The 13,732-nt window shown below is 40.1% G+C and overlaps 1 protein-coding gene across 2 annotated transcripts in view; it reads left to right on the top strand.

Annotated features, from left to right (window-relative positions):
- PAPPA2 (pappalysin 2) overlaps positions 1–13,732 on the top strand; it is a 268,752-nt gene that overhangs the window by 163,716 nt on the left and 91,304 nt on the right. For both annotated transcript variants that reach the window (XM_077763320.1, XM_077763319.1), the window contains 2 exons: positions 2,890–3,025; positions 3,220–3,436. In XM_077763320.1, the coding sequence (XP_077619446.1) occupies positions 2,890–3,025; positions 3,220–3,436 (353 nt within the window). The remainder of the gene's footprint in view (positions 1–2,889; positions 3,026–3,219; positions 3,437–13,732) is intronic.

The raw sequence follows: 13,732 nt of genomic DNA, 5'->3' as shown, positions 1-13,732 counted from the left end.
CCTTGTTTTTACCCTGAGGACAGTTGTTCCGGTACTTCACTGCCCTTGGAACCAGATAAAAAGCTACAGAAATGCACACAGAACATTGTAAGGTGCAGCACCAGAATCTAGTAATGGAGCCATCATGGAATACGAGGCAAGGTAGGGATTTACGAGCAATAGAAATTCAGTGTAATATTGAGCTAAGGGATGTAAAACAAAATTAAGATTGCTGCATCAAATAATTTCGGGGTAGAAAATAAGGTCTCCAGGTCATCCCCCAAAATCTAAGGTGTTTTTTGTTGCTGTTTTTTTATTAAAGGATTTCCACAGATGAAACTTCTATAGCTTACTTTGGAAGACAGTTTTATTGTTAATGAGCCTAACCATCTAGGAATATTCTTTATAACTAACTGAATTTCCTGGGCCTCGGTGTTGGCTTATTTTTCAGCATGGGTAGGCTTGGGCATATGTACTTGGGGCACCAGCTGAAATGCATCAGAATGAACAGTGTGGCAGCTTCTAGCCTCAGAAACAGTAAACTCCACAGTTGCCTCTAATGTCATAGTTCACATACTAAGTGGCAGGTTCAGATAAAAAGTTTAGGGGGCTTGAGAAGAAAGTGAATCCCATGGCCTTAGGATGTAGAGTTCTAAATATATCTGTCAAATCCATCTGGTCCAATGTGTCGTTCGGGTCCATTGTTTCCTTAGTGATTTTCCGTCTAGTTGATCTCTCCATTGCTATAAGTGGAGTATTAAAGTCCCCTGCTATTAGCACATTCTTATCCATAAGATGGTTTCTGCTTGTGATTGTTTTATGTATTTGGGTGCTCCGTATTCAGTGCATAGACATTTATAATTGTTAGCTCTTCCTGATGGATAGACCCTGTAATTATTATATAATGCCCTTCTTCATCCCTTGTTACTGCCTTTACTTTAAAGTCCAATTTGTCTGATATATGTGTAGCTACTCCAGCTTTCTTTTGACTTCCAGTAGCATGATAGATATTTCTCCATCCCCCTACTTTCAATCTGAAGGTGTCCTCAGGTTTAAAATGAATTTTTTGTAGACAGCAAACAGATGGATTTTGTTTTTTTATCCATTCTGCTACCCTGTGTCTTCTGATTGGAGCATTCAGTCCATTTACATTCAGTGTTATTATTGAAAAATATGGATTTAGAGTCATTGTGTTCTTTGTAGGATTCATGCTTGTAGTGGTGTCTCTGGTATCTTGTGTTCCTTGCAACATTTCCCTCATAGAGTACCCCTCAGGATTTCTTGTAGGGCCGGTTTAGTGGTGACAAATTCTTTCAATTTTTGTTTATTTGGAAAGACTTTTATCTCTCCTTCTATTCTAAATGACAGGCTTGCTGGATAGAGGATTCTTGGTTGCATATTCTTTCTGTTCATCACATTGAAGATCTCCTGCCATTCTCTTCTGGCCTGCCAACTTTCAGTTGTAGGTCTGTAATCACTCTGATAGGTTTCCCTTTGTATGTTAGGGCCCTTTTATCCCTAGCTGCTTTCAGAATTCTCCCTTTGTCCTTATATTTTGCCAGTTTCACTATATATCGTGCAGAAGATCGATTCAAGTTATGTCTGATGGGTGTTCTCTGTGCCTCTTGGATTTCAATGTCTGTTTCCTTCCCCAGATTGGGGAAGTTCTCTGCTATAATTTGTTCAAGGACTCCTTCAGTGCCTTTTCCTCTCTCTTCCCTTTCTGGAATTCCTATGATATGGATATTGTTCTGTTTGATTGTATCACTCAGCTCTCGAACTCTCCTTTCATGTTCCTGGATCAGTTTATCTCTCTTTCTCAACTTCCTCTTTTTCTATAATTGTGTCTTCTAATTCACCTATTCTTCTCTCTGCCTCTTCAATCCATGCATTGGATGCCTCCATTTTATTATGCATCTCATTTGTAGCATTTTTTAATTCATCACAACTATTTTTAAGCTCCATAGTCTTTGTAGAAATAGCTTCTCTGTTGTCTTCCATGCCTTTTTCACGCCCAGCAATTAATTTTATGACTATTGTTCTGAATTCTTGTTCAGTTATGTTGCTTATATCTGTTTTGAGCAGTTTTTAGCTGTCATTTCTTCCTGGAATTTCTTTAGAGGAGAGTTCTTCCATTTCATCATTTTGGCTAGCTTTCTGTCTCTTGTTAGTTTTAAAAGCTTGTTATGCACTCTGCACCTGCAAGTACTGCTGTATTAAAGAAGGCTCTTTGACTGTCCAGGGAGAGAGGGAGGGAGGCAAACCATGAGAGACTCTTGAATGCTGAGAACAAACTGAAGGCTGATAGGGGTGGGGGAGAGGGGAAGGGGGGTGATGGGCATGGAGGAGGGCACTTGTTGGGATGAGCACTGGGTGTTATATGGAAACCAACTGGACAATAAACTATTTAAGAAAAAATAAAATAAAATAAAATCTTTAAAAGTTTAGGTGGGAGATAGGATGGAGAAGAATGAACTATATTTGGAACTAGGCCAGTTCACAGCAATATGGTAGCTTGGTGACTCTTGTCCACTTCTTCGAATTTGGAGATGAGGTGGTATTGGCTGGTTATGTGGTGATTTACTGTCTCCAGCAGTGGTCTCTTTCAGTGATCTTTTTGAGAAATTTAAAGAAAGACAGGCCCAAGTGAGAAAGGAACAGTTGAAGTGAAAAATCACAGAAAAATATGGGACGTTCGGTAGCTACAAGTTACCTTTTTTCCATGGAATTTTGATTTTTGCTGTGAATGTGGATATCTTTCTGTGCCTACTCCGTGTTTTTCTCATGGGTAAAGGCGAAGGGCGCTCTTGCTTTATAAACGGTGAACTCAGGAAATGTAAAGGTAATGTGACACATTCCTTGAGAGCACAGTGGAAATAATGGCTCCTACCTATGTGTGCTTATGCCTAGGTGTGTTTCAGTAGACCAGAAGTGGCCACGGCAATTTTCATTTTCTTGACATCTGATGGCCCAGTACTTGGAGAACAGCAGCACCCAGCAGTGACTGTTCACCTGACCGATGTCAGTGGGAACAACCACTCTCTTGGTGAGTCTGACAATGATCCCTTTAGGGCCACTAGAGGATAATCCATCAGACCCCAGAGTCAGCTCTAGATTTCTGTCTCTTATATTGCTGGGGACCTTGCCTAGAGTACACAGCTATTGAGAAGAGAAAATGAATGCTAGATGTGGAAACACAGTGCTATGTGAGTGGATACAATATTACTCATCTGATTTCAGGAACCTATGAACTGTCATGCCAGCAAAACCCACTGGTTATCAATGTGAGCCATCACCTGAATGTCCTCTCCCACCGTACCTCCTCACTGCTGCTGAATTTCTCATCCCCATTGGTGGGCATCTCAGCGGTGGCTCTAAGGACACCCTCGCACATAAGTTCTTCAACTCTCAATGACTGCATCCTAGAGCATGAGAGACAAAATCATCAGGGACAGAGGTACAGAGTCCCCTTTCTTCCTTTTTTTTTTCTTGTGGCTGTGAAATACTACTATCATCTCCGTATGTGCCATTTTGTTTTCAGTGGGTGTTTAATCACGAACTGAGAAGTGGGTCTAAAAACTACTAAAAAGACCTAAGAAACAAGTAAAGAACAATTTATAGAAGACACACTTGGTTTTTACATTTTGCTCTTCTTTTCTTAGCTGAGCATAATTTCTTATGTAAATATTTAACATCTTTACAAGGTCTTAAAATCTTTTTTACATAAAAAGCCACTGCCTTCAAATCAGCATTGTTATATAAACTGCCAAAAATTCTCTGCCAAAAACTCTGTGTTCTCTGAGCAATGTATGTTTCTCCACTTGTTCCCACCTGGACAGTGTATGCAGCAAGTTGAACAATTAGTTTTTAAGGCGTGTCATATAATCAATTAGAGCTGCATATGGAAATCAGGAATATGTTATCTACATGGGTCTTTCTGGGGACATCTGATTGTCATCATCTACACAGAGGTTTCCTGAACTCTCTGCCTCAGCTAGTAGAGGGACTGTACTTTATAGTGTTGATGTGCCCAAGGATGCCCTGAAGGTGGGAGAGAGCATGCCAAGCAATAATCTGTGTTGCAGTTGGGCTGGATTAATTCTATGAGTGGTCTAATCAATTGAGTGGGACTGTAGGTAATAGAGCTCAATCCCTCAAGGAGTCAAGTGACTGGGATCCTCATCACAAAAGCTGCAGTTCCAGGCAGTACTCCATCACCAGATAGGAGCTCTGATACTGCCATGCCCAACCTAGGTGTACCAGAAACCCAGCTTTGATTAGGGAATAGGAGTAGACATTAGTGTATTGCTTATCAGTTATCTTTTGCTATTTAGCAAATTATAGTAAAACTTAGTGGTTTGTCAGCTTCTAGGGATAGGAGTTTGGATGCAACGGAGTTGAGTGCCTCTGGCTTAGAGTCTCTTACGAGTTTGCCATCAAGCTGTTGGCCAAAGACACAGTAACCTAAGGCTCAAGTGGAGCTGGATATTTCACTTCCAAGGTCACTTGTGTGGTGATTGGCAGGTCTCAGAAGATCTGCATCCAAGCACAGTCACATAGCTCCTAGCAGGAGGCATGCTCATATAAGTGTGGCTCAGTTCCTTACCACGTGGGCTTCTCCATAAGTTGCCTGAGTAGCCTATGACATAACAGCTAATGATCTGAGATAGAAGGAGGCCACCCAAAAGGGAAGCCACAGTCTTTTTTATAACATAATGGTGGAAGTGATAATCCATTGCTTCTGGCATATTCTTTTTATTAGATGTGAGTCAATAAGTCCAGCCTGTACCCAAGGGGAAGGCTCTGCATCAGGGCATGAATCACTAGGGACCATCTTAGAGGCCATCTCCCACCTCTAGTAATGGCGGTTTATGTTAACTGAGTACTAACTATGTGCCAGGTATCATTGTAAATGCTAGAAAGAGAGAAGCAATAAGGGATAGAGCCTGGCTGATGGACGTTGTAACATTAGTTCATCTGAAACTCTTAAGTATTTTCACTGAACAAACGTCTTCACATGTTAACACAAGAATGCAGACTATTAAAATAACATTGTTTACTGGAATTCTTGCCTCTCTCCTATGTGTTTTAAAATTGTTTTTCTCTACTGGCCCTACCTCTGGCCTCAAGCCATACAGAATTTCTTTCAGGTCCCTGAAACATGTGTTCTTGAGGAACTTCGTGTCTTTGCACATTATGTTCCTACTTTCTTGAATGCCTTCCAGCCCTTCTTCACTTAAACTCATACTGCATCATCAGGATTCACCTTCTTCTGTGAAATCTTGGCAAACTCCTTGCCTATTTCCATAGGGCATAGTACACAACCCACTCTCTACCAAAAGAGCTCTCACATTGGGTGATGACTATTTACTTGTTCTTTTCCACCATGCCCCAAGCTCTCTCTAGTGGAAATTTCATGCAGTGGCTTTTGGTACTTAGCACATAGTAGGTATCAGAAACTGTTTTGAATGATAGTAACAGATTTTATCTCTAAATGCTGTGTGGAACAGAACTAAACAAGCAAACCAAAAGAAGTAGAAGTAGCCTCTCTAGACCTGAGGGACAAGAATTCCCCTTACCATCATGGCTGTAAAGTTCTGACAAAGAAGTTGATTAATTGTGATCAGTGCTGCTAGCTCACTTATTTTCATTTGGCACTGTGGGAAAAACAAGTTTTATATGCATGCATGCAAACCAGTAGAAATAGGATATGATTCTCCAGTTTACACAGAGTGTATCTGGAATGCACAAGCATTTCCAAACCACATGTGACTGACAGGAGCCATGCAAATTGGCTTTTCCTTGTAGCCAGCAAATCAGTGCAATATAGTAAATTTTGGTACACAGGGAACCTGAAAGATTTCATATATTTTCTTTGTGAACAGATTTAAAATCCAAATCTCTACATACACTCAAAGAATAGAAGTATTTTTGTTTCTTTATATAAATCCCAATTATAGATGTGGATAGATCATAATATGAAACCCTCAAATTCTGGGCATAGTGAGAGGGATTCCTGGCTACCTCATTCTTACCCCTTATGACCTGAATTCCATTAATACTAAAATGGGCAAGGGAGAGCTGACAGATGCCTGGCGGTAGAGGATGTGTTGTCCATTTCATATTTAACCATTAATGACCAGTGGCCTCTCCCTCCTGTAACTCTGTGTCTTTAAACCAGTCTGACTGGCCAATAAACTTGTCTGGTGCTCCACTGATGTTCATGATTCTTACCTTGGACCCTTTAGCTTTTATCTTTCCCTTCATCTTGTTTCTTGTTTTGCTGTGATGGCTTCCCAACTTATGACCCTTTGGGCTTCGTCTACTGATAATGAGCCATTCATCTTGAAAACCAAGCTCAGTATTCTTGGTTTTGGCCCCTAGTGCTTTGTAAGAGCTCAATTCACTCCTACTCCCTGGCTGTTTCTAGCTCAAGTCACTTTAGGGGAAGGTCCTGCATAACCTGCCACAGCATCCCATGAGTTGGAGAATCAGGCAGAGCCCCCCCTCCCCACCTCTGCTAACCATCCCAGGATTGTATTGGTGGCTTTGTGAAGTGGGAAGCACTTCTGTGGTTAATGCAGTGGAAATTGGAGTGTGCTCCAGATATAATCCAGGTACTAATAGTTTACTTTGCCTAAGTGAGTGAATTCACTTCCAGAAAATCTGGACACCTATTTAATCAGGACTCTTGTTATCTACTTTGGAAATTCACACGATCAAGTCTAGAAGAATTTACTAGTAGGCAAGAATTGCTGATGCGTGTGTGCTTTCTCCTACAACAGAATTTTGTTCTTCCAGTTACATGACCATAACACAATGGAAGCATTGATTGTAACTTCTCTGCCCCTACCAGATGGTGGTAGATTCATCAGACTCCCAGTGTTGAATCTTCTGAAGATGACCATGATCTCCTTTTCCAGAGCATGACTGATTACCGTGGTTGAAACTTCTGACCACTCCTCTGTTTGCAGCATTTGCACTTTCTCTCTTTATTGATTTTTCCATGTACCTTCTCTATAAAAGGTTGCACTATAATCTTCCAAATAACTCTGCTTCCTTAACTTTTCCTTGTATTTCAAGCAGCTCTGGATTTTTATAATTTGATGTTACAGAATTATGTGCATAACTGCTTGTGACTCTTTTATCTTTATTAAGATCCTACCTTGTGCCAACCCTTTTGCCCCATTAAATGCCTTTGGCTTTCTATTCTACTTTGCCTGGAATTTAAATTTCCATCCCTGCTTTCCGTTTGTTTATATTTATTTCTTTTATGGCCTTTCTTTTATTTTTAACATTTCTCTATCTTCACTGCCAGTGAGCCCAGGGCACATTGCTGCATGGCACTATTTATTTTGAAAATCTATTTTATGGTCCCCAAGCCTTTAGGATCCTTAGGACCCTGTAGTATTTTTGTTTTGTTTTGTTTTACCTTTGGGACATCTATCTTCTAAGATTCCATGGCCTTTGACAGTGGTTCTCCCCTACCTTCCACTCTCTCCCCTCTCACTGGACCAAGCCCCTTATCCTTCCTGACCTGATGTCTTGAAGTCAGGAAAGTCTGATGAAGAATGATGGGTAAAGAACAGATCTATGACCCCTGAAAAGCAGTGCCCAGTTTGTTGGTCTCAAGAGAAGCCAGAGAGTGAAGAAAGAATGACCCTTTCCCTTTGTTCTTTTAATATGGCTCTATTCCTTATTTGCTTTTTTTCAGGGGGAAAAAAATGCATGCTTTGGCTTCCAATGCTGTTTCTCAATTCAACTCCAATACATTTTGAAATCAGGAGGGAATCCACACAGATTCCAGCTGTCAGTCTTGGTTTTTTATATTGATAAGAGTTTTCATATTTTTTCTGTATTGTCAGAATTTAAGTGGGAAGCCGGGAAAAATGACCTCATAGCATTCTTGCGAGATTAATCAGGAATGATCCATGTGGAGGCTTTCGCACCATGTTAGCCCCAGGCAGGAGCACCGCCCATGGCAGCTTCTACACCACCTCTCTTTGTCTCCATTCTTCCTTCTACAAGGTGTACCGCTTAGCACTTTGTTGCTTCCCAACTCTAAATCCACTCACAGCATATGAATGTGTAATGCTAGAACAGGACTTTATTAGTATGTATCCTTTGCTGGCTGATGCAATGTTTGGTTTTGTCAGGAGAGGGTTATGGAGAGATGGTGCAGGAGGAAGGGCTTGGCTTCCCAGTTTCAGTGTGCTTTCTTCTCTTTTGCTGCTGTGACATGACATGTGGTGTATAGCAGCCACTTAGGCTCCCAGGGTACTTATTTCCTGTTGGCTCTTCACAACCATTGGCCAAAGGTAATGCTTGTTAAGTACCCCACTGTGTATTATGGCTTACTAGCATCCCACTTCCCATTGATAAAGAGCTTCATGTACTCAAGCCCATAGGTACAACCAAACTGATTCCCAAATCCTACCTTCATGAATCTTTCTCCTGGTACCATTTATAGTTCCATTCTAGGCCAGTCACGGTACAATCAGGACATAGTAATTAGAATAGGGGAAGTTTAATATAAATAGTTATTAACTACAAAGGACTAGCTACTTAGAGGTCAAGAGATCCCTAATGAATTGACGAATGGTGGATAAAGGGAGCAACCATTCCATTTAGGGACAAAGGAAAAGTATCAGAGGAAGGAAGCAATATGGAAATCTCCCCATCTAAGGCTGTGATTTGGATCTCATTAGAGAGGGTATGGAGATGGCACATTGGATGGCAGAGAAGTTTGCTGAGGTTTTATGGGCAGGGCCAGCAATCAGGAAACCATCCATGGAAGTACTGATCAAAGCTTATTAGGAAGCTCCTGTTTGGGCCCTGGTGGGACTGCTAGAAAGCTGCCATTGGCATACTGCTGAAACTTTTGGGGAAGTTGTCAGCTGGACATTGGTGAAACATTCTGAGAAGTCATTCCCTGGTGTGCCTTTGAGACTTGTTGGAAAGCTCATCTAGGGTGCTGGTGGAACTTGCCGAGATGTGCGAGGAGGGCAGGGGTTACTGAAACTCGTTATGTGGTGAGCACCATTGGATTAATGCTCTGTCAGACATCAAGTGCAGCAGAAGCCTGGAGAGGAAAGCACATGGAAACCAAGAAGAGAAGCCCCTTTGTCCTGCAAGTCTCTCCAGTTAACGTCTACTGGGAAAGCATGACATCACACTAACTGGCAAAAGTGCAGTATTTACACGGTGAATTTCTAGTATCACAAAGCGGCAGGAAAGGTCTCGTCAAATAGCCCAGAAGAAATCCCTTTGTGTTCTTTGCCTTTTCTGTTTCAGTTAAGATTTCCTTTAAGTTCCTGGCTTGAGTCCTCAGACCATGTTTCAGTGTAACTTCTAAATAGATTTGACCTAAGTAAAAATGCATATTTTCTTTTTTTTTAATGTTTTGAACCTCTTTTAAGTCCAAGGCAAACATGAAGCATAAATACCTCATTAACTTATTCAGTATAAATACACATTCTGATTGAGATGGAAAACAAGTAATAGATATTCATAAATATAAAATTGTAGTGGGTTCTGAGGTTTACCTTAAACTATAGCCTCTCAACGCCAAGTATTCTAATCTAAAATTGAACGGGTATTAATCTTTTCAAATGAATGTCCATGTAGAAACCTGAGTTCTTTCTTCTGTCTCTTATTCTCGCTCTCATTTTTTTCTTTGTTAACTATATATAGTAATGCTTTGATCCTTTTTATCATTGTGGATAATTGAGAGTAGACTCATGTGACAGTTTAGGTCTAATAGAGTGGATATGTGTGTGAGTATAAGCGTATACCTTGCAGATGCGTTGTTGTATTTTAACTCAAGTAGAAGAAAGTTTTTGAAAAGTTTTATATACATTGATTTGTAAAACCAATGATTCTTTATGGTGTGTGTATGTTTCTTTATGTGTGTATGCATGTATGTCTGTGTATAGAAAGAGATGGACTATTCATTATTCAAAAATACTTATTATTAAGTGCCTACAATGTGCCAGGAATCATTTTTCAGTTGAGGAAACTAAAACTCCAAGTCTTAGTACAAATTCATCTTATTTGAGGTTAGCAAAACTAAGACTAGAATCTAAGTAATTGGTTTTTAGTAAAGGAAAGTTCCATTATACAAATGGAAAACTACTTCAGAAATATATCCATGTCTACTATCATCCAAAAAACCCTGCCACCCTCCCTCAAACTATATTTGGGAAAAAAGCATAAGGGAAGAACAATGATTCTAAGAGCAAGGTCTTCTCATAGAAATTCCCCGGTCTTGGTAGGTGGATTATCTAAGCAACTCTCTTACCAGAGAATGTCCCCTCAGTCCTCTGTTATCTAGTTACACCACATCCATTTTATCAGCAATCCATATCCATCTGGGTTCTATTCCCAAGTCATTTCCCCTTATGCTAAGCCTAAGCCACCTTCAGAGCCACCTTCTCCATGGCTCAACTGGAGTTACTATTCATTAAAGTGAAATTTAATCAGTAACAGCATTTGGTTCCTGGAAAGTCATAATATTATATAAAAATCAAAAAAAATGTGGTTATTGTTTTAAAAATCCATATTCTTGATTCTTTTCATAATGTATAATTATGAGTTAATTGTTTTAGCAATTTTGGTCTAGTAAAATGTGGTTATGTATATTGTATGTGTGAGTGTGTGTGTATTTGTGTGTATTTCACTTTATGCAAGACAACCTTTTGGAAAAGGTTAATGTGTATTGAATTGTATAACTAAATTTTAAAATGATATAACTTTTTAAATGATTGGGCCACTCAAAAGGGTACTATTTTTTAAGTATAATATTTTTGTAAAGAGCACTCTCTCCCCTGGTTTTTTCCTCCTTTCCTTTTCTCTTTTCTGCATAAATCTGCATTTTTCTATTTACTTAGAGCAAACTAATCTCAGACATAAAGTCTGAGTCAAGAAAATATAATGAACACACATATTGTGCTCTTGTATGATTCTATATTCAAAGGAACAACTCTTAGATTTTACCTTTTGTATTAAAAACATTTGCTATTAGGCTGTTATTGTGGATATATGTTGGAGTTCAGCCTCTGACTTTCCTATATTTAATGTAAAAATATGCATATACATAATTAACATACCTGCCACATTTTGTCAACCATGCTTGTGTAAAGAAGAGGGTCAAATCATTTTAAAATTGAGTAATTACATGGGGCACCTGGGTGGCTCAGTTGGTTGAGCATCTGACTCGATTTGGGCTCAGGTCTTGATCTCATGGTTTGTGATTTCAGTCCCTGCATTGGGCTCTGCTCTGGCATTGTGGAGCCTGCTTGGGATTCTATCTCTCCCTCCCTCTCTCTCTGCCCCTCCCAGACACATGAGCACTCTCTCTCTCTCAAAATAAATAAGTAAACTTAAAAAAAAATTGAATAATAACAGAACTATATGTATCTGGCTTTGTTGGGAAGGTCTCAGGATGCATAACACCTGCAAATTTATGGACATGTAAACTAGTTTAGTCGACTCAGTTGTCTCTGACAGTCTCTAAAGATTCTGTTTCCTGAAGCTGGGACTGAAAAACTGAATAACCCAAGAAGAAAAATCAATTCACTATCATTTACTTCCTGTGTGCAATTTATGAACTGTGGTAATGTGCAGGGCTAATGCTATCTCAGGCTGACTTACCATAGCTGCCTCATCTCTTTCCACCTCCCTTTCAATGAAAACCTTGTGCTGTGACAAAAAGATGGCTTTGGCCATAGAAAGTTATTCTTGAAAAGGTAGATGTGTTGGCTGAGAAGACAGAGCTTGCATCAGTGAGTCAAGTACAGAAGATTTCTGGGTCACCCTCCGCTGTCCTTGGAGAATTTACTATAGACATGGAATTTTGGTTGGGGGTGGAGGGATGTGGTAGAAAAGAGAGTAACTTTTCCATAGAGCTTCACTCTTATGACTTTAAAATCTCCAGAGAAGGGGCTCCTGGGTGGCTCAGTTGGTTAAGCATCCACCTTTGTCTTAGGTCATGATTTCACGGCTCGCAAGTTCAGCCCCGCGTCAAACTCTGTGCTGATGGTTCAGAGTCTGGAGACTGTTACCCACTCTGTGTCTCCCTTGCCCTCTGCCCTACCTTGCTTGCACTCTGCCTCTCAAAAAAATTAATAAAACATAAGAAAAAAATTTAAATCCCCAAAGAAGTTCTGGAAGGAAGTGGCTGTGTTTACCATTTGGGAGATGTTGGGACTCGGGTGTCAAAATGTTTCTCCTTGGTTATTCTGTAGATTATGGGTAGAGCTGGGGGTAGTTTACAAGGCCTCCAAGCCCCGGTCCAGGGACACACAGCCAGAGCACAGCTCAGTGCCTTGGCATTCCATCCCCATTGTAATCAGTTTGTGAGCTTGGTCTTGGTAATAGGATCATTCCATCTCTATTATCCGTCATTCGGCTTCATGCTTCATTATTCCCTGGAACCCTTGTTGCTGCTGCTTTACCACTTTACCAATTCTTATTGTGCTTCAGTTATTTGGAGCTCAGATTTGAAATGCCAACCTTTTCCCTTCCTTCTCAGCCTGGATTGGGCCTCTCTACCCTGCTAGGCCTCTCCTTCCCTTGCTCATTTCTATGTAAAGCATTCAGATCTGACCTCACTTTTGAGAGCTTCACAAAGTGAAGAGCTCCTTTCTTTCTTTCTCTAAGAGCTACAGGTTAAAGCCTTTGTGTTGGCTCCTTATCTTTTGTTTTTTAGCAGAGGGTTTGCTTTAATACTCCAGAATGATGGGAAGTGTTCTCTCTTGCTGAGAAAGGCACTATAGAAATGAAATATGTATTGCATTTCTACTCTTTTGATTATCTTCTTCCCCAAAGCAGTTTAGCAAATTAACATTGAATCTGTTTTTGTTTCTTAAGTGAAGAAAGAATTGTAGCCACTCAATTGTTCCCTTGCCTAACTTCCTTTTCCCAGAATGATTTGTCCATAAAATAAGAAGAAAAGAGGAGAAGCCACTGGTAAGGATTCTGATTCCTCTGGCCAATGATGGATGTCCTGGTGAACAACAGGTCTGCTTTGGGAGGCATAGTTAGCGGTTTGAGTCTCTTCGACTATTTGTTCTCAAAGGGTTATAGAGAAAAAATGAAATGATCGTGGACTTGGTCTCATTTAGGGGTTGATTGGTGCATGGCTAGACTACTCTAGAAAGCACTTATTAAAATATTACCTTGTTTGAGATGATTCTTAGTGGGATGCATTCTTCAAACTGGTTAGGTAGCAGCATTTGGGCAAAAGCTAGGAAGAGGCACAAACAACTTACTAAGACTTAGAACCTACCTCTAAGGAATAGGCTAGTTTCAAAACAATAACTGAAATAATGACTCTTCTATGTCTCATCATGGTGTCTGAAATTTCACCATTAGAAATTATTTTCTTCAAGTCTTGGTGATCTTCAAAGGTCTCTTTAAAATACTAAGTAACTATTTAATAGAAGTAGAAGTGTTGTAGGCTGTTATCAACTTTCTGTAGCAGAACTATTCTCTTATGAGACCTTGACAGTTCAAAAATAGACCACAGCCCTGCTGAAATGCAACTTAGTGTAGGCATCTGGAAGTTTGGGGCAGTACAAGAAATAGAAAAGGTGGCTCTGCAAAGAACGATGAGTTTAAAATGTCACCTGCTTCTCAATTTTGCTCAGGGCTGGCCCTGTCCTTATGGTCTATATTCATAGCAGCTAGTGGAGAGAGCACAGAAAATAAAAACAAACCAATATTTTCAGGATTCTGTCATTTTGCCAGCCTG

This window comes from Crocuta crocuta, unplaced genomic scaffold, assembly GCF_008692635.1.
Source record: "Crocuta crocuta isolate KB4526 unplaced genomic scaffold, BGI_CrCroc_1.0 scaffold3, whole genome shotgun sequence".
Taxonomy (NCBI): domain Eukaryota; kingdom Metazoa; phylum Chordata; class Mammalia; order Carnivora; family Hyaenidae; genus Crocuta; species Crocuta crocuta.
This window is presented reverse-complemented; position numbering and strand designations above follow the sequence as displayed.